The 20,188-nt window shown below is 42.1% G+C and overlaps 2 protein-coding genes across 3 annotated transcripts in view; one reads left to right on the top strand and one right to left on the bottom strand.

Moving 5' to 3' along the window:
- The window catches only part of LOC126106621 (uncharacterized), a 52,109-nt gene extending 37,836 nt beyond the window's left edge, over positions 1 to 14,273 (bottom strand). For both annotated transcript variants that reach the window (XM_049912972.1, XM_049912973.1), the window contains exon 1: positions 13,798 to 14,273. In XM_049912972.1, coding sequence (XP_049768929.1) covers positions 13,798 to 14,142 — 345 coding nt within the window. In that variant the 5' untranslated portion in view covers positions 14,143 to 14,273. The remainder of the gene's footprint in view (positions 1 to 13,797) is intronic.
- Positions 14,274 to 14,412: 139 nt separating this feature from the next.
- Positions 14,413 to 19,880, top strand: LOC126106622 (dynein light chain Tctex-type 1). The gene is made up of 3 exons (XM_049912974.1): positions 14,413 to 14,624; positions 14,696 to 14,855; positions 19,281 to 19,880. Exons 1-3 carry the CDS (start codon positions 14,598 to 14,600, stop codon positions 19,427 to 19,429), a joined length of 336 nt encoding a protein of 111 aa, XP_049768931.1. The 5' UTR covers positions 14,413 to 14,597; the 3' UTR covers positions 19,430 to 19,880.
- Positions 19,881 to 20,188: the final 308 nt, after the last annotated feature.

Raw genomic sequence — 20,188 nt, 5'->3', positions numbered from 1 at the left:
ACAAAAATGCATAACCCACGTTTTTGAGGGAGAAAACTGGAAGGCACGAGAGGTGGCCCACACAGAGACCTGTTGGTTGGCACCTTGGAGCCAGTGCTCAGCAGATGCTACCAAGTAGGAGTTGCACCAGATGCAAAAGTCATTGACGTACAACCCCGGGGTAACCAAAGGCCCAACAGAGGTCACACGCCCAATGATGGCAATAAGGAAGAGTGTGAGTTAGCACAGAATGATGTGAGTTAGCACAGAATGATGCGAGATACCATTCTCCTGAATCTGAGGGCACTGAGTGAAATGCCAACTCAAACCCGGAAGAGCTGGTGAGATAAAAACTTGTGGATAAAAATCTGAAGGAGACCACAGAAGCCCCAGTCATGGTGGGTAACTAAAATGTGATGGTGCCAAGCCATGTTGTGTGCATTATGTATGTCAAAGAAGTCCATGACAAGCCGCCAGCAGTGAGTAGAAGCCTATTGGATGGCTGTTTCCAATCTGAGTAAATGGTCCGTTGGAGATTGTCCTATCTAGAAGCCACACTGATACAGGGACAAAAGGTCCCGACGTTTGTGTTCCCAACATAATATGAAGCTAATCATCCCCTTGAGCAGTTTACATACATTTGTCAACCTAATGGGGAAGGCTAGCTGTCTAGGGTCGCTGGGTTCTTCCCGGGCTCAAGGACAGCGATAACTATACTGTCTCACCATTGTGACGGAAAAGCACCCGTGTGCCAAATGTAGATGAAGATCCTGAGGAGCTGTTGCCTCGGGGGAACAGCCAAGTATTGGATCATCTGGTTGTGGATGGAATCCGGCCCTGGGGTTGTGTCTCATGAATAGCTAAGAACCATTCAGCAAAGCGTGCATTACAGGGCTCAATGTGTGCGGGATAAAAGAGAGAGTGGGTCTGTTCAACTCTGTGTTTCTGCCGGAGAAAGGTAGTACGGTAGGTAGAGGATGACGATGCCGTTGCAAAGTGCGTCGTGAGGTGTTCTGCGAGGACCAATGGATCAGTGCACAGAGCACCTTGGAGGCTCAGACCCTGTACAGTCGACTGTCTCTGGCGACCCAGAAGGTTACGGAGCTTTGAACAAACGTGCGATGAAGAGGGAAGAAACATAGCGCTCCCAGCATTTCTTTTTACTCTGCTTAATAAGGTAACAAGCCATAGCATGGAGAGACTTAGAAATGAGGAGGTCGGTCTGTGAAGGATGTCACTTACATCGCTGCAGCGCCCGTCGGCGATCCTGGACAGCGACTGTGACATCCTTGGTCCACCGTGGTACTGGCCGATGATAAGGGAGACCTGTGGATAGGGGGACAGCAGTGCTAGCAGTATAAAGAATAGTGGCAGAGATGTCTACAAAGAGTGGAGTGTCAAAGTGAACAGCAGATGTACACTACGTGATCAAAAGTATCCGGATACCTCCAAAAACATATGTTTTTCAAATTGGGTGCATTGTGCTGCCACATACTGCCAGGTACTCCATATCAGCAACCTCAGTAGTCATTAGACATTGTGAGAGAGCAGAATGGGGTGCTCTGTGGAACTCACGGACTTCGCATGTGGTCAGGTGATCGGGTGTCACTTGCTTCATATGTCTGTACGCGAGATTTCCACACCGCTAAACATCCCTAGGTCTACTGTTTGCGATGTGATAGTGAAGTGGAAATGTGAAAGGACATGCACAGCACAAAAGCGTACAGGCCGACCTTGTCTGTAGACTGACTGCTGACAGTTGAAGAGGGTCGTAATGTGTAATAGGCAGACACTATCCAAACCATCACACAGAAATTCCAAACTGCATCAGGATCCACTGCAAGTACTATGACAGGTAGGTGGGAGATTGGATTTCATGGTCGAGCAGCTGCTCATAAACCACACATCACGCCGGTTAATACCAAACAACACCTCGCTTCATGTAAGGAGCGTAAACTTTGGACGATTGAACAGTGGAAAAATGTGTGAGTGTGACGAACCACAGTACACAATGGGGAGATCGGATGGCAGGGTGCGGGTATGGCAAATGGGTGGTGAACATCATCTGCCAGCTTGTGTAGTGCCAACAGTAAAATTCGGAGGCGGTGTTGTTATGGTGTGGTCATCTTTTTCATGGAGAGGGCTTGCAGCGCTTCTTGTTTTACGTGGCACTACCACAGCACAGGCCTACATTGATGTTATAAGCACCTTCTTGCTTCCCACTGTTGAAAAGCAATTCGGGGCTGGCAGTTGCATCATTCAACATGATCGAGCACCTGTCCATAATGCATGGCCTGTGGTAGAGTGGTTACATGACAATAACACCCCTGTAATGGGCTGGCCTCACAGAGTCCTGATGTGAATCCTATAGAATACCTTTGAGATGTTTTGGAATGCTGACTTCATGCCAGGCCTCACTGACCAACATTGTTACCTCCCTTCAGTGCAGCACTCTGTGAAGAGTGGGCTGCCATTCCCCAAGAAACCTTCCAGCACCTGACTTAACGTTTGCCTGTGAGAGTGAAAGCTGTCATCAAGGCTAAGTGTGGGCCAACACCATATTGAATTCTAGCATTACCAATGGAGGGCGCCACTAACTTTTAAGTCATTTTCAGCTAGGTGTCTGGATACTTTTAATCAAATAGTGTACATAAAGGCCAATTGGTCCTGCAGAATGTCCAACATTGGGGGCCTGTCTGCCTGGCGACAGCAGGGGAACGATAAAATCACCAGAAATTGGTCACTGTCACAAATGTCATCATCGGATGACCAATGTAGGGAAGCTACAAAGGTAGGGGAGCAGATTGTGAGATTGATAGCAGACAAGGTACCATGATCGGCACTGAAGTGTGTAGGAGAACCATCACTGAGGAGACATAAAACTAAGTCTGTGATAACGTGGTCAATTATGATACCCCTATCCACTGAAGTGATACTCCTCCACAGTGGATGGTGGCCATTGAAGTCCCCAAGGAGGAGAAACAGGGGCAGGAGTTGCAAGATAAAGGTAAACAGTGCAACGTAAGCAACTGGCCTACCTGGAGGGAGGTACACATTGCAAACAGTGATTGCTGGAGTCATTTGCACTCGAACCACTATTGCTTCAAGGTGGTACGTGGGGGAATCCAGTCACTAATGCCATCGGAGCGAACAAAAGTGCAGACCCCACCAGATCCCCAGGGCCAGTAGGATTTCGACAGAATGCCTGATAACCACGAAAAATTGGGGAGAGTGGTCATCAAGGAAATGCGTTTCTTGAAGAATGAGACAGAATGCAGAATAAGAGGAGACAAGACGTTGCATTTCCACTAGATGACGACAGTGTCTGTTACAATTCCACTCAATGATCGTGTGGCCTGAGTCCAAGGTAGACATGAAGAAGCTGAGGAGGAGGTCACATCATTCAGTCAGTAGTTGTCACCAGTAAGGATGAAGTGACATCCATAAATAAGATGTCAGACTCAGTTTGCGAGAGGGGAGATGGCACCTCTGGGGGGCACCGTGGCGCCTTGCCTTGGGATTTATGTTTCTTCTTCTTCTCTTTCAGAGGAGGAGGAGGGTAGGGCACAAAGGGAGTACAGGCGTCTGCAAGAATTGGAACCGAAAGAGAGTGGGAGAACTTGGGGTGCACAGATGGGACCCAACTACAAGGTCACCTTTCCCCCCCACCTGGACCAGGTAAATCAACAATGAATAAAGACAAAACAGCTGGAGGCCGTCAAAGACAGAACCTGTGATGGGGGACATAGCCCTGCCACTTACCAGAGGCACTCCACCCAACAATGCCCAGGAAAGACTAGCGACACAGCAGGGTGAGAGAAGCAGAAGAAAACAGAGGATGAACACCAAGTCAAATAGAACACATGAGAAGGGCGAAAAAGAACAAAAGAGAGTGGGGTGAGAGCTGGGATGGACCACCAAGTACTGACAGCCGTTGCCTGTTTGAGACAGAGGTGGAAACAGGGTGTCCTGCCAATCCTTCAATGGGCTCACTAGGCTGAGGTACCTTTCCTTAGAGGAAGTTGTAAAAACCCCTTTTCACAAATAAACCATAAAAACCATGTGAATTGTTGAGGCATTGTCCGCTAACACCACAGGTAGCGGTTCGGGAAGATTATCGGTGCACCGCAGGGCTGCCAGGTTAGGACAAACCAACAAAATGTGAACCACCATCAAGTGGGCACCACAAAAAACAATGACATTGGGTTGGCATCCCCTTGTGACAGATGAGATGAGCACAAGTCAACCAAGTGTAGCCAATGCGGAGCAGTGAAGGACAGTAGAGTCCTTGAGAGAGTCCCGCATGGAGGACCTGCACAAATTCGTGGTCTCTTTTATTGCTCAAAGTTTTTTCAACAAAGTCAGAGTACACCATTCTGAATTCCAAATCCTTAGAACTAGATGACATAATGATCGAAAGTCCAGTCCCCAAATACTGATCTCTAGAGGCAACTCACAGGTGACCAATTTGCCCAGCCTGTCAGTGGGTTCATTCCCGGAATCCCACCGTGACCCAAGGTTCATACAAAGACCACCATGAGTCCACAGTGTTTGAGGGCAAAAAGGGAATCCTGGATACTCAGCACCAATGAATGGTGAAGGTAACAGTGGTCATGAGTTTGTAAGCTGCCCAAAGAGTAGTAGCTACAGATGAGGAAGGACTGACTGGTGTAACAACAGATATGCTCAGGAGCACTAGAGATGGCTACCAATGAAACAACTGCAGCCATGCGGCAAGGAGCAGTATTCACTACATTCTGCACGAATGTCAGTAAAGCCAGCACGACCACCAGCCATCAATCTACCAGTGCAAACTACTATTTAATCCCGAAATGCATTGAGAATGCAGAAGAATTTGCAATGGAGGGCCTCAAGATGTGCTGAGTCTTTTGGACCTTGTGATGGGTCAAGACAGAGCTGTGAATAGGGCGTGCACCACAGAGCAGACCCAGAGAAGAGGAGGTAGAGGGCAAAGCTGGAGTTCAGAGAAAAGGGAGTGGATGCTGATGGCAATCATAGCCCCACACCTGGGCTGTCGTTACAGAAGGTGGATCTTCATATCTGAAGTGACAGTAGTTCGGGTGCTCTGCAGAATGGCAGATGCATCATGCATTGTTTAAAGGTGCCAGCTGCCAGTCTTTCCCATGATGTATCTGGTCCAGCATGTGTAATGTCTAAGGTGATGCCAAGCTGTATGCAAGACTCCAGAAATCTAGATGGGAGTGGACTAATGCTGCACAGAGTCATATGAAAGTAGAGTGGTCCAGGCCCCAGTTGGTATTTCTGATGCATCGAAAAGCATTGATGTGTAACCTACATGTCTGCTTTAGTTGACAAAGATAGGGGGAGCCACGTCTACCGAGCATCAATGACCAGCCCCAAAAAACCACGAGTTCCACCACATTGAAAGACTGGCCATCAAGGTACAAATCCGGATGGGATGGATTGCACGGTGATGACAGAAATTCATAACACAGGTCTTGGCAGTTGCAGAATGGAAGCCACAATTGACAGCCCAAGATTGTAGTGTATGTATTGCATTCTGCATTCAGCAATACCCATTGTGTACAAACAAAAACAAATGCAAAAATCATCAGCATAAGAAGAGGGGGACACTGTAGGCCTCACAGCCAGCACCATAGGATTGATAACACACAAAACAGAACCCTGCAGAATGCCATTCTCCTGCAGATAGGAGGTACTATGGGAGGTGCTAACCTGTTCCTTAAAAGTACGATATGGAAGAAAGTTCTAGATTTAAAAAAAAAAAAATAATAAATAAATAAAATAAAATAAAAAATGTGCCATGGAGGCCCCACTCATGTAAGGTGACAAGGGTGTGGTGGTTCCATATGGTACAAGCTTTATGTAGATCAAAGAAGACTGCAACAACATGTTAGTGCTGAGCAAAAGCTGTTAAGATAACAGACGCCAGGCGGACTAAACTATCTGCAGTAAAGCGACCTTAGGGAGAACCATCATGGGTCAAAGGTGAAAGATTCCAGGATTCAAGGATACAATTAAGTCTTCAATCCACCATTTGTTCAAGTAACTTGCAGTGGACATTGGTTAAACTGATTGGACGATAGGTGTCCATATGAGGAGGCTGTTTACCCGATTTCAAAACTAGAGTAATGACACTTTCTTGCTATTGGGAAGAGAATGCCTCCTTGTCCAGAGATGGCTGAAGAGGGGAAGAACATGACGTTGGCTATCCACTGATAAGTGTTGAAGGATTTAGTTGTGCACCTGGTCTAGGGGCTGTGTCAGAGCAGAGAGCAAGGGCACTGGTGGTTTCTTGCTTACTAAATGGGGTGTTACATGGAGCCAGGTGATGGGGACCAAAAGAAAAAAGGGAGTTGTTCCAGACAGTGTTTGAGAAGACTGAACACAGATGGATAGTGGACCAAAACTGAGGCCTGGGTGGAATGCTGAAGAAAATGCTCAGCAATAGAGTTGGGGCTGGTGAGGGTAACACCATTCAGGGAAATTCCCGGGACCTGTAGGAAGATGACAGCCAAAAATGTCTGATCTTTGCCCATATCTGCAAAGAGGGAGTATGTGGTCCAATGCCAGCGACCTACCTTTCCCAACAAATCTGTTTCTGGCATTGAAGAAGATAATAGGCCCATGCATGAAGTCATCTAATGACCAGAAGGTGGTCAAGAGATGGATGCTGTTTCTAGCAATGGAGGGCACAAAGGCAGTCATAAATTGCCACAGCAATTTTGGGGGTCCACCAAGGGACAGTCTTCTGTCATGGAAACCTGAGGTAGAAGGAATTGCTGAAGCAAATGCCAAAAGGATGATGTCATTCAAATTCGATACAGACTTAGTAATGCTGTTATGTGGTGGAGCAGGTGGGATGGCAGTTGAGGAAAAGTTGTGGTCACTGTGCCAAGCCAGTGTCCATCACCGGTGAGGATGGAGTGACATCGCCTCATTGAGAGGGATGTGTCAAGAAGGGGCCTCATCTGAGTCTTACACATTTTCTTTCTTCTCCTTTGAAGGGTAAGGCCTGCATTCAACTAAGTAACAGGCTTCTTGTCCTGGAGACACTGGGGAGCGGGTTTCCTAGGAGGAGCCACATGCCCAGCAGGTGCCAAAAAAGAGGGGCTTCTTCTCGGCTGAGGAGAAGGAGCAGTTCCACGAGGGAAGGGAATGGGAACAACAAGGGAGGAGGAAAGGGAAGGGGAACAGGAGGGAGGTAAAGAGGAAACACAGAGGAGGAAAGGATGCAACAGAAGCAAAGGTCGAGATTAAAGATAGCGGGTGGAGACAGTCGAATTTCTGTGGGTCCTCAGAGTAGGATAAACAGTCAAGAGTTTTGAATTCCTGAATCTTCCTTTCCTTTTAACTGATCAGGCAATCCGATGAAAGAAGAGACTGAGCTGGATAAAATGAACGCCATGACATTCCAGATTAGTCCCGAGTTCCTGAAGGAGGAAGCCCTGTGGAAAATAATGCCCTCAGTGATATTTAAGGACTGGTGAGGAGTAATGCTCATCATGCTGCCTTCTAAGCACTCACAAGCACAAAGGGAAACTGAATAACTGGCAGAAGAGGTTTTAATCAGTAGGGAACCAGATTGCATCTTACTAAGTGAGTCGACTGCACCAAACTTATCTTTGATGTGTTCCACAAAAAAAGAGTAGAGAGTGTCCTAATCTGTCGTGGCACAAATCAGGGATTCAGGGAGCTCAGCCAGATGGGTTAATAAGAGTCCTACCACATGGACTGGCTACATGTGCTTGTGACCTAGCAGAGGGAAATGGACTATAGCAGAGAAGGGAAAGGGGAAGAAGGGGGGAGGGGGATAGGAACCCAGAACCCACACTGGAGATGCTAGGGACAGAGTTCTCCCCCAAATGGTTCACACTACGAAACCATAAGGCAGAAAGGGAGATCAAACCCCAAAGGGAATCAGAAAAAAGTGGAAAAAGGAAAGGGAGAATGGAACCTTAAGACAAGATCCAAAGAAATAGTGGAACCGAGGGACTAGCTGGGTCATCATAAACGGAAACGCCAAGGGGGAGAAAGAGGGGGGGGCAGGAGGGAGAGGAGCTAGGATGGAAAGGAATATATATGGGGAAGTGAACGGAGCACGGGAGAGAAGAAAGATTGCAATAGCTCAGGGCATCGTACACGTCACACATGAAGCCACAAATGAGCTGTGAGTCCCTTGGGTGGATAAAGAATTGAGTTGCTGCATTTAAAATAGAGCGCTGAACATGAAAGTGTCCTACAAGGTCCACTCAAGTTACAATTCTGAAAACTATGAATGCTGTTCAAACCGTGAACTCTGATGATCAGAGGGTAACTGCTAAAAAAGATAGAGATCCTACGCATATCCCACGAATGTGTATGTCACATTAGCCACAAGATTCTGGACATGAGGAAGCTCTTTACCAAATGTATTAGTGCAGACCAAAAGATGAATGAATGGTTGTTTCAGAGTCCATTTTGCTCTAATTTTACTGGGATCCTGTGGTATTTTTTATTGTTTCATCACTGTGGATGAAGCATGAAATGTGGATCTACACTTACAGTACAGAGACCAAAGAACACTCCAAATAATGGAGACACACTGGTTCTCCACATCCAAATAAGTTCAAAACGCAAACAGAAGTGTACACAAGTTGCTCACATCCGTCTTTTGGGATAAAGGTGGAATCCAACTGACTGACTACTTACAGCACGGTAAAACCATCACGGCAAAAGACTATGTTGAATTTCTTAACAAAGTGAAGCAACAATTGGTCTACAAACATTGAGGAAAGCTGATAAAGGGAATCCTGTACTGGCAAGACAACGCCCTTCCTCAATAGGTGGTCATCACAGTGAAACTTGCCTATTTTTTCATGTATTGAGCCTAGGGGGAAAATGTTGAGTAAATAAATTTTTTCAAACTGATAACAGCATTTTTTCTTCATAAAGCCAAGGGCTTGTCAGCTCTATCTTGTAAAAAAGGGGAGCTGACATCTGTCAAATCCCAAACCCGATGCAATACATCGAAGACAGCTTTGAATGGAAGATTACTGACGTGGTCTCCACTTACCCTACAGCCAGGTACAAAGGCATCCACCCTGCAAGAATACAATGGCATCCACCCTGGAAGATACCAATCACCCTGCCTGCTCTGATAACAGGCCAATACCTTACACCGGTTGCCACATTGCTTCGTAGCAGCCAATTCTGAAATGGCCTCAGGTGAAAGAGCAGAATAATAGTTCACAACTGTTAAGTCTTCTGACACCAGAACTGTACAGAGTGCACACAAATAACCAGCTGGTCCTGATTCTCAAGAGGTAATTTGAACACACAATATGGCAGTGCCAACACGAGCTCTGTGGAGTTAGGTAATAAACTGATACAAACTCTGGATTTACAACGCCCGCATTAAGAGGCTAGCTGCCCACAAGTGAACCCCACTTCAAGCATTTTTGAGAAATATCGGTTCAGAGTTTTACAGCAAAAAAGAACCAATTGTCTACCTATGACATTAGCACAAACGGCCGAGATGGGTGACTACAATTGTGCCTGTACAAGTTCGCACAGTTTCTTACCTATTTAATATTGGCTGCACAAGTTTCTACAGTTTCTTTCTGTTTAATTCTAGGATTGTGTTTCCAGTAACACAGTGTTACTAATTTAAATACAAGTACATATATTACGATCATGTTCTTAGAAACCTATTGACTGGGTGACTACTTTAATGAACTCTTAAACAGTACGGTTTCTTTTACATGCAATCCATTTTCCTAGTACTTTTGATTTATTCATAAACACTGTGTTTGTATTAAGTCCGAGTTTGTTAAAAAACCATGAGGCCATGATGTTTACAATGACAGTGGACCCCCGATAGTCTGGAGTACGGCATGTCAATTGTATGTCCATTTCTTGTATTGTGATGAAGTACTGATTCCCTGAAGTTAATGTGATTTGGATCATCTTTAGTACAGATCAGGTAGCTACTAATACACAGAGTAACCCAAAAGACCGTTAACATTTGAAAATTCAATATTTCATAGAATAATGTAGTTAGAGAGAGAGAAATTTACACACGTTTGAAATTACATAGGGTTTTATTGAAAGCAAAAAAAAGTGCACAGGAGACTGACAGATGGCACTTCATTTGATATGAAAGCAATAATTTAGCATCACAACTGATTTTTAGCAAAGATGACATGCTTTATAACAAATGCTCAATATGTCAGCTGACACTCGCCAAGAATGCCTTTAGTCAAGCCATAACACTGTGAACAACAGTGCACAGCATTTTATCAGCAGGTAGGGTAAGAAATTTTTGTCAGATGTTTTCTTTTAGCACGCCCTTGAGGTTGGACAACTGTGATAGACTTGTGACTTCGGCTAACCCCACAGCCAATAATATCCAGATTGGGGTCTGGGGACCCAACTCTTCTCTCACTACAGCTCATTTCATAAAGATTCTCAAGCAGAGTCACTGATGTGTTGCTGTCCAGTGCCATCTGTGGCCAATTTTTGGGACTCACTTTTGGTTGAAATAAAACACCATGTCATTTCAGGCACATATGCCAAGTTTTAACACTCTGCCTATATTATGTCATGGATCAGTGCATTTTCTGTGTCATCCTGTATATAACATTCAGCTTGGAAACAATGTCACACTGCCCACTTACATTTAAGTGATAATCTTTTATTTCTTATTGTACAGAACAAAATAACACAAGGATTTCACAGTACTGTAACTGATTCCAACCAGAGTCTGGTCATGTTGTGATTGAACAGACGAAAAGAGGAAAAAAGAATCATTATAAAATCTATAACAAAAGATACATGTTACAAGCAGTGACTTAATGTTCCCACTGTGTAGTCAATGATACTAAAAATAATGATGGGTAGAGGTTGATTGGTTGGTTGGTTTAAAAGGGGGGAGGGGGGGGGGGGGGAGGGACCAAACTGCTAGGTGATTGGTCCCTCGTTCCGATTAAAATCATTCCACAAGGGGAGGAGTAAAATAATCGAGATATACAAAAGACAGCTGGAAGAAAGGAGAAAACCACAAGAATGACAGAAGGGCAACAAACACTAAAATGGACAAAATAAGACAAGAAAACCACAGACAGACACAAGAAACATCTAGAAGAGATCAAAACAAGAGAGCAGATTACCATGGCTGGCTGACCATGAGAATAAGAAGGAGAAGCCAGTCACTCTGCAAGACATTCATACCTCCACTAAAAGCACTAGGGTGGAGGACACAGAGAGACAAAGGACATATGCTAAAACTTAGATCAAATCATAAAACCCACCCTCACAAATAAAACTTAAAACTAAAGCTGCTGTTGAGGCATTGTAACCCAACACGAAGGTAGGATGCTGGGAAAGTTAAAAGTTCACCACAGAGCAGCTGAATGTGGGCAGTCCAGCAAGAGGTGGACGACCATCATTTGTAAGCCACAGCGACACTGATGTGGGTCCTTGCAATGGAGGAGGTAACCATGTGTTAGTCAGGTATGGCCAATGCAGAGCCAGCAGAAGACAACTGAATCCTGCAAGGGGACTGCATGGGAGACTTCCACACATTCATAGTCTCCTTAATGACACGCAGTTTGTTGTGCGTACTGTTAAGCCATTCTGTCTCCCAAAGCCGAAAAACCCTGCAGGGTAAGACAGAACGCAGGTCAGTTTCGGAGATGCCCATCTCCAGAAGCAGTTTCTGCATAGCCTCTTTGGCCAGCCTGTCAGCAAGTTCATTGCCCGGGATTCTGACATGTCCTGGGGTCCACACAAGCACCACTGAACAACGGGACTGTTCCAGGACATAGATGGACTCCTCAATGGACGCTATCAAAGGATGGCGAGGGTAGCACTGCTCGATAGCTTGTAGGCTGCTCAAGGAGTCAGTACACAGGAGAAAGGACTCGCCAGGGCTTGAGCGGATGTGCTCAAGAGCATGAAATATGGCTGCCAGATCTGCAGTGAAAACACTGCAGCAATCTGGCAAGGAGTGCTGTACAATAAGTCCTCCATGAACATACACAAAGCCTATGTGACCATCAGTCATTGAGCCATCGGTGTAAACCACTACATGGCCTCGGTACATGTGGAGAGTCGAGAGGCAGTGATAGCGGAAAGACATAGGGTTAACAGAGTCCTTAGGCCCACGCAAAAGGTCCAGAATAATCTGTGGCCTAGGTGTACACCATGGAGATGTACGTGAATGGACCTGGAGGAGAGGTGGTAACGGGAAGGACTCCAGTTCACACAAAAGGACCGGACGTGAATTGCAATCATAAGCTCTGACATGGGCCACCGATGCGGGACATGAACCGTTGTGGTTGGGAAAAGGAGACAGTAATTTGGGTATGCAGGAGAACTACAAATGTGTGCAATATAACTGGTGAGCAGTTGTGCACATTGGATCAGCAATGGAGAGACTCCATCCTCCACCAGGACACTGGACTCGTTCTAAAAGCTCCCGTCACTAGGCAAATGGCACAGTTGTGCATTGGGTCGAGTAAACGCAATGCTGAGGGCACTTCTGAACTGTAAACCAGACTCCTATAGTCAAGGCGGGATTTAACAAGGGCTCTGTAGAGCTGCAGCAGCGTAGGGTGATCTGCACCCCAGTTGGTGTTGCTCAGGCAGTGGAGGGTATTGAGGTGCTGCCAGCACTTCCACTTAAGCTGATGAAGGTGAGGAAGCCAAGTCAATCGGGCATCGAAAAAGAGTCCTAAGGATCGATATGTCTCCACTACAGCGAGCGGATCGTCATTAAGGTAAAGTTATGGTTCTGGATGAAAGGTGCGACGCCAACAGAAACGTATGACACACGACTTCATGGCTGGAAAATGGAAGCCATGGGCTAGAGGCCATGATGTGCCGTTCAGCAACACCAGTATTGGAGGCGCAGTACAAAATGTGGAAATCATCTGCATACAGAGAATGTGAGACCAATGGCTGCTAAACCGTTAATAGTCTCTAAAAATAGAGATACACTCAATACAGAGCCCTGTGGAACACCATTCTCCCGAATATGGGGGGAACTATGGGAGGCAGTGACTTGGACACAGAAAGTAAAGAGCGACAGGAAGTTTCGAATAAAAATTTGGAGCAGTCCCCAGAGACCCCATTCATATTATGTGGCAAGGATATGATGTCACCACATTGTGTCGTATGCTTTACATATGTAAAAAAAGACAGCAACCAGATGTTGGTGTCTGGAAAAGGCTGTTTGGATGGCAGACTCGAGGGACACAAGATTATCAGTGGTAGAGCGACCCTGGCAGAAGTTGTCCTGACATGGAGCTAGTAGGCCACGTGACTCCAGGACCCAACCCAACTGCCGACACACCATACTTTCCAGCAGCTTACAAAGAAAGTTGGTAATGCTGATGGGCTGGTACTGTTTGATGTAGATCAATTCAGCAGTTACTTGGTCCCTTTCCTCAGTAGTATGTGAACACAATTATACAGGGAACAAAATTTTCCACCTGAAATGTCTACTTTGTGAATATCTACCCACATTATTTTAACAGTCATTAACTACGCTTGTATTTTATTATGTAAATAAGCTCATCCTCAGGCTCTGGCGTTGACTTCTTAATGCAACTGTGAAGTACGTCATCTATTACCGTTCATCATCTGAATTAGGAGAAAGTAGTTGGGTCTAAACTCATAACTTCCACACGACAAACCCCAATACCGTGCTAAAAATCTCTTCTGCTGTACATTTAATACTTGTTTTTGTATAAAGAATATTGTAAAAGATTTGAAGTTTATTCGTGAGAAAAGATGTGTTACTCTTAAACAAAATGCCAGCAAAACCCGTACCTCGAGAACTTGTATCCTGCAAAATCCAGTGTGGTTGTTGTCAGTCTTATTTTTGCGGATCCAAGAGTCGCCCTCACGTTTGATCCACATTGAGACATCGCCGGCTTTACTTTGCGAGATCAAATAACTTCCAGAACGAAGTAACTGTAGACAAGGCGAACGGATATTCGGCAAATATGATCGTTCTGGTCTCAGAGTTTTTAGATCGTACCAGAATATCTGGCCATCTCCACTACCAATTAACAAATAATTTTCGTAAAACAGGAGGCAATGAAGAGGACTTTGTTCTTCGCTCCAACCATAAGGCCTAAAGGCATATAACGGAGTCGGTTTTCCTTTTGACATAACCTAATTCCCAACCTCAGGCCACTGCTTGAAATTCAACAGCGCGCCGACTATGCACTTGTTCATTGCAGTTTGGCCAACATCTGTGACGACTGTCAACATACACAACATTGTGATATAGTAGGATTTTCGCTGAAGAATACATACTACCACAATGCAAGCATTAAAACGATTCTCCTAAGTCACAGATACGCAGCTGCATTTCACAATACACGTGCCACACGTCTGTTTTTCTGTTTTCGCTATTTCAAAGCTTAATCAAAGATAAATATAGTATCACAGGAATTTCTTTCCTTCAAGTTTAACCAAAGTTCAACATTGTACATAGACCACATGAAAACTGTCAGTCTGTCACGAATCCTAACAAACTGCACGAACTACAGGCGGTGTGAGTGGTGTTAAGAGATATGTGTTGTATCATTATTGTACAACAGCACTATACTTGTTGAAGTAAAATGACTATGGATGACGCAGCAGAAGAGGTAATTGTGACTTCAACAGTTCATGCGATATCCTCTAATATTGTAGTTTACATTACCGTAACTTTTTCCAGTTCGTCGTTGATGAAGTCAGTGCAATTATTAAGGAGGCTATAGAAGTTTCTATAGGTGGAAATTCGTATCAGCACAGCAAAGTTAACCAGTGGACAACAGCAGTTGTGGAAAGTTGTTTAAATGGCTTAGTAAAATTGCACAAGCCGTATAAGTATATTGGTAAGTGCTTATTCTCACTTACTGTTAGGTAGCCCGATGTAACTGTCGATGCAGTAGTAACGTATTTGACAAAATAAAGTTGTTTGCTGTCACCGCCAGTCTCACTCTAGGGTCATTCCACGTCAAATCAACAAATGAAACCATCGTTTTCAACCTTACCCTCTTGGATTTAAATTAAATTAAGTATGCCTGTAGTACTCATAAGTAGTACCACAAATTAATTTTTTTCACATTTTTCTGATCAAAAGTTACCGAGTAATGGACTTTGAAAAATTGAAAAAATGACAAATTTTTGACTCGCGGAACAATGTTCTTTTCTTTATAATTAGTGTTCTAATGAAGCTAGAACAATAAAATTTACTTCATTGGAAAGCTCTTTTAAAGAGCTTTTATATGATACCAAACATCATTAGTTTAATACATATATACACATTGTTTATAAAAACAACATTGTTAAATTTATCGAATTTTGAAAAACTGCATTTTTAAAATTCTTAAAAAAAAAAATTACACTTTACATCTACATATTCTGAAAGTTTCAACTTGGGATGAGCATGAGATCACTATCAAAAGCAATTTTATGTTTACCACGATTCTCCAAAATCAGTCCGATAGGTGAATTTCTATTATGTTGCTACACATGAAAATATTACAGTGTTAGATATTGTTACATGGTCCAAAAATTGTACTTTTGAAACGAATAAATGACTATTGAACTTTAGTGCTAACTATTTATTAATAGCTATAAAACCATGGGAAAAAAAGGAAGCTATCTCTCATTTTAAATATTTTATATAAAATGATTCTTTGGTGTTACTATCTGCAATCTATTCAGTATTTTATCTCTGGTTAATATTGTCAGCAATTTTCGCCTATTGTTGAAAGTGACCCACACATTTTGTTGTGAGGCAGCTGTAGTGAAATTATGTGATTAACTCTGAAATGTGTTTTGAATCTAGCTTAAAGGTACTTTCGTACAAACCTCACAAGTGTCTGTAAGTTTGTATGCCTACAACCAGTTAATGTTTGCATACTATTAACATAATGAAATATTTTTTTACAGGAAGTGAAAGAATAGAGGAGTAATATTGTATGGTATTGAATATAGAAAGCTGGGGCATTCAACTTCAAAAACATTTTTTTTAATTAGTTTGTTCACTTGAGAAATATAAAATGCCTAAAATTTCAGTTTTGTGCTGTAATCTATTTAATGAAAAGGGCCACAATAACCACAAGAAAAACTTACGGCCTGTTTCACAATGGATGATAGCAAGAAAACCTTTCTTCACTTTAAATCAAAAAGTGTGTGACAACTGCTGTAAAAAAAAAAATTGCCAGAGTAGAAATTTGTGATATATCTAGCACAGAAAATGATGATGATCTACTGTATTCTGTGGTGAAACAAGAAAGTGAAAAGGTTTTTTGTGATAGTGACTTACAAGACATTGCAGCAAGTGAGGCCTTAGAAAGGCTGAATGCTTCTTTGCAGTCAGTTGTTGAATCGCCAATTAAGAAGAAACAACTGTGTGAAGAAAAATATCCTAAGGAAAAACTAATTAAATTAACTTCAAAAATTCAAACAAAGGTATTATTGCTTCCTTCCGAAAAAGAGGAGGAGGTACATGATCATGCAGAATCTGGTATGATCAGTCAGCTAAAAGATAAATTTCGTACATGTACATCTCAAAGTAAACAGATGGAAATTCCTTCCATTTTACCCAAAAGCTGGAGTGTTAAGAAGCTTCATGATGAATTTAACGTAACAAATTACATGGCTCGAGGAGTCAAAGATTTGGTGAAGGCCAAGGGAATATTGTCTTCACCAAACCCAAAACCTGGCAAGACTCATGATCAAACAACTGCTGATTTTGTTAGAAATTTTTATTGTTCTGGTGAGATAAGCAGGGCAATGCCTGGGAAAAAAGATTTTGTGCTTGTGAGAGATAATGGATAAAAACTGCAAGAACATAAACGGATAGTTTTAAGTAATTTGAAAGAAATTTACGCGAACTTTAAAGACAACCATCCAGAGCTCCACATTGGATTTTCGAAGTTTGCAGACCTACGTCCCAAAAATTGTTTTAGCTGGAAGTAGTGGTACACACATAGAGAGAGAGAGAGAGAGAGAGAGAGAGAGAGAGAGAGAGAGAGAGAGTGTGTGTGTGTGTGTGTGTGTGTGTGTGTGTGTGTGTGTGTGTGTGTGTACTACCCATCAAAACTTCAAACTCATGCTGACTGGATGTAACATTCCTCAACTGACAAAGGATGAAGATAATCCAATAAAAACTTACAAAGACTGCATTGCAAGAGTTGTATGTAATCCGTCATTACCTGCTTGTCATTTTGGTGAATGTAAATTCTGCCCTGGCCCAGAAACATTTGACATATTTACAAGATTTGTTGAATACTAATGATATTGATAATATAACTTGTTAGCAATGGGTTTCTGTTGATCACACATCTCTAGAAACAATCATAAAATCATCTGACAACTTTATTGATTGTTTTTTTGTTAAATTAAAATTGCTTACATGACATTCGTTACTAGTCAACAATCAACCTTCCAAAAGAGACTGAGAAATGAACTTAAAGAAGGCGAGGTCTTGGCGATCTGTGACTTTTCTGAGAATTACTCCTTTGTCATCCAGGACGAAGTTCAAGGCTGTCACTGGACAAACATCCAAGCAACGATTCATCCCATTGTTGCTTATTACAAGGATGGGAACAAACTCGAGCACACAAGTCTTTATAATCATATCAGAATGCCTAACACATGACACTGTTGCTTTGTATTTGTTCCAGTCGTACTTGGACTTCCTGACTGTTAAATTCGGTAGAAAACCAAGAAAAATATATTATTTCTCTGATGGAGCAGCAGCTCATTATAAAAATAGGAAGAACTTTATCAACCTGTGCCATCATGAAGATTATTTCCAAACTGAAGCTGAATGGCATTTTCAGCCACCTCGCATGGGAAGGGAGCTAGTGATGGTATTGGTGGAACAGATAAACAACTTGCAGCTCGAGCAAGTTTGCAACGGCCATACAGTGATCAAATAGTGACACCAAACCAACTTTATATGTTTGCCAAGGATAACATAGAAGGAATGAACTTCAAATATGCTACTAAAGATCACAAAAATGAAGAAATGAAACTTATGGAGAGATTTGAGAAATGCTGCAAAATTGTAGGGACACAAAAACTTCACACTTTTATTCCTGTTAGCAAGGACAAAATAATAACAAAAGTGTATTCAAACTCTGATGATAGTAAAATTGAACTGGTGACAGTTTCTGACAGTGATACAATACCGTTCCAAGACATAAAAGGATATGTTGCTTGTGATTATAATGGACACTGGTGGTTAACCTGTGTACTTGAAAAAAATCAGAAAGATGAAATCACAGTTTCTTACGTCCACATGGACCATCACCATCTTTTACATTTCTGAGTCATCCAGACATTCCTTCCATAAGCAGTAGGGAAGTAGTGACAATCGTGAACCCTCAAACTTCTACAGGACGAACATATAAGTCATCCAGTGCATAAATGTTGATGTGCAACAGACTGATTAGTCTGAAGTATGAAGAAGTGGACTAATAGGATGCCTATTTGTAAATAATAGTAATTACTAACTGAATTTAGGTCTGATCTCAGGTATTCATTTTTTTTATGTTTATTCATTCATTCATTTATTTATTTTCAGTTTTCATTTTATATTTATTAATTACAGAAGCATAAAACATGTCCTTTTGTCAATTATAAGTTATTTTTAATTTTCAAATTTTACAACATACAGCTGGTGAGAAGTAGGCTTAATATCTAAAATAAATTAGTTTTTACGAATTTTTAAAGCATCACCCTTAACGTGAAATTGCTTTTGATAGTGATCTCATGCTCATCCCAAGTTGAAACTTTCAGAATATGTAGATGTAAAGTGTATCTTTCACATATATTTTTTTGAGAATTTTAAAAATACAGTTTTCAAAATTTGATAAATTCAGCAATGTTGTTTTTTATAAACAACATGTATATCTGTATTAAATTAATGATATTTGGTATCATACAAAAGCTCTTTAGAGAGCTTTCCAATGAAGTAAATTTTATTGTTCTAGCTTAATTAGAACACGGGTTATAAAGAAAAGAACATTGTTCCGCGAGTCAAAAATTTGTCATTTTTTTTTTTCAATTTTTGAAAGTCCATTACTTGGTAACTTTTGATCAGAAAAATGTGAAAAAATTAATTTGTGGTACTATTTATGAGTACTACAGGCATACTTAATTTCATTTAAATCCAAGAGGGTAAGGTTGTAGCACTTGTTGATTTGACATGGAATTGCCCTCTATCAAAATGCAACTGTTATGTTTGTATTACTAGTATGACCCTAGGAGAATGAAATACTAATGTGTTTACATTTTTGCAGTTACATGCACGATTATGCAGAAGACAGGAGCGGGTCTCCACACTGCAAGTTCCTGTTACTGGGACAATGCCTCGGACGGGAGCTGTACAGTCCGTTGGGAAAATAAGTCTATGTACTGCATCACGTCAGTGTTCGGTCTTGCAGCATAAAACAAGTGTTATCAGCCTCCAGCCATTGATGCCAGGTTTCACAGAACTGATGCATATTCTCTCTATTTAGTTCTCTTACCAACAATAATTTGACGTTATATTTGAAAATTTAATGAGAGCAGCAACTATTTCTAGAGCAACAATTCTGTACACACTAACCTTATAATATTAAATGATGAGTTAGGGCTATGTTAAAGTGAAAGGAGATGTTTTAGATGTGTCTATACAGAACTGATTTTCATTCCAGTTCTGAGACTTCACAGCGGCTTGTGCATTATATACACACAAATATGAGCATTGTTCTCCATAAAAGTAATGAATGATTATGCAATGTAATAATTTTACTGAATTTATGTAGCAAAAGTTTCATAAGTATTAATTTTGTGTATTACTTGTGAGACACTCGTAAAGAAAATAATAAAAAGAAACTAAGAACGTCCACAATGCTGAATGTAGTTTCATTCATGCCTAGAATTTCCAAAGAATGTTTCAGTGATTAGTTCATCACTCTGACAATATGTTTCATAAACTAATGCTTAGACACTTGTAGCGATTGTTTGAGAAAGTGGTTTGTTAAATATCTGTTCTGTCGTACCCCATGATTTGATGAATTATGTGAGCAACAGTGTAGGTGTATATGCAGGGGAGTTAAAACTGTAAAGTGAGTAAAATTTCCTTTGTCTGCAGTATGGCAAGTCACTGCTTTCAGTGACATAGGTTCTTCCATATTTCTACAGTTAGTGCCCAGTTTGTGTTTAC

Source organism: Schistocerca cancellata, chromosome 10 (assembly GCF_023864275.1).
Source record: "Schistocerca cancellata isolate TAMUIC-IGC-003103 chromosome 10, iqSchCanc2.1, whole genome shotgun sequence".
NCBI classification, from domain to species: domain Eukaryota; kingdom Metazoa; phylum Arthropoda; class Insecta; order Orthoptera; family Acrididae; genus Schistocerca; species Schistocerca cancellata.
This window is presented reverse-complemented; position numbering and strand designations above follow the sequence as displayed.

What these genes read in the sequence shown, in the direction of transcription:
- LOC126106622 (XM_049912974.1), top strand. Translation starts at nt 14,598, where the DNA reads ATGACTATGGATGACGCAGCAGAAGAG. An exon ending in TGGATGACGCAGCAGAAGAG is followed by an intron (nt 14,625 to 14,695) that starts GTAATTGTGACT and finishes AACTTTTTCCAG; the next exon opens with TTCGTCGTTGATGAAGTCAG. An exon ending in CAAGCCGTATAAGTATATTG is followed by an intron (nt 14,856 to 19,280) that starts GTAAGTGCTTAT and finishes ACATTTTTGCAG; the next exon opens with TTACATGCACGATTATGCAG.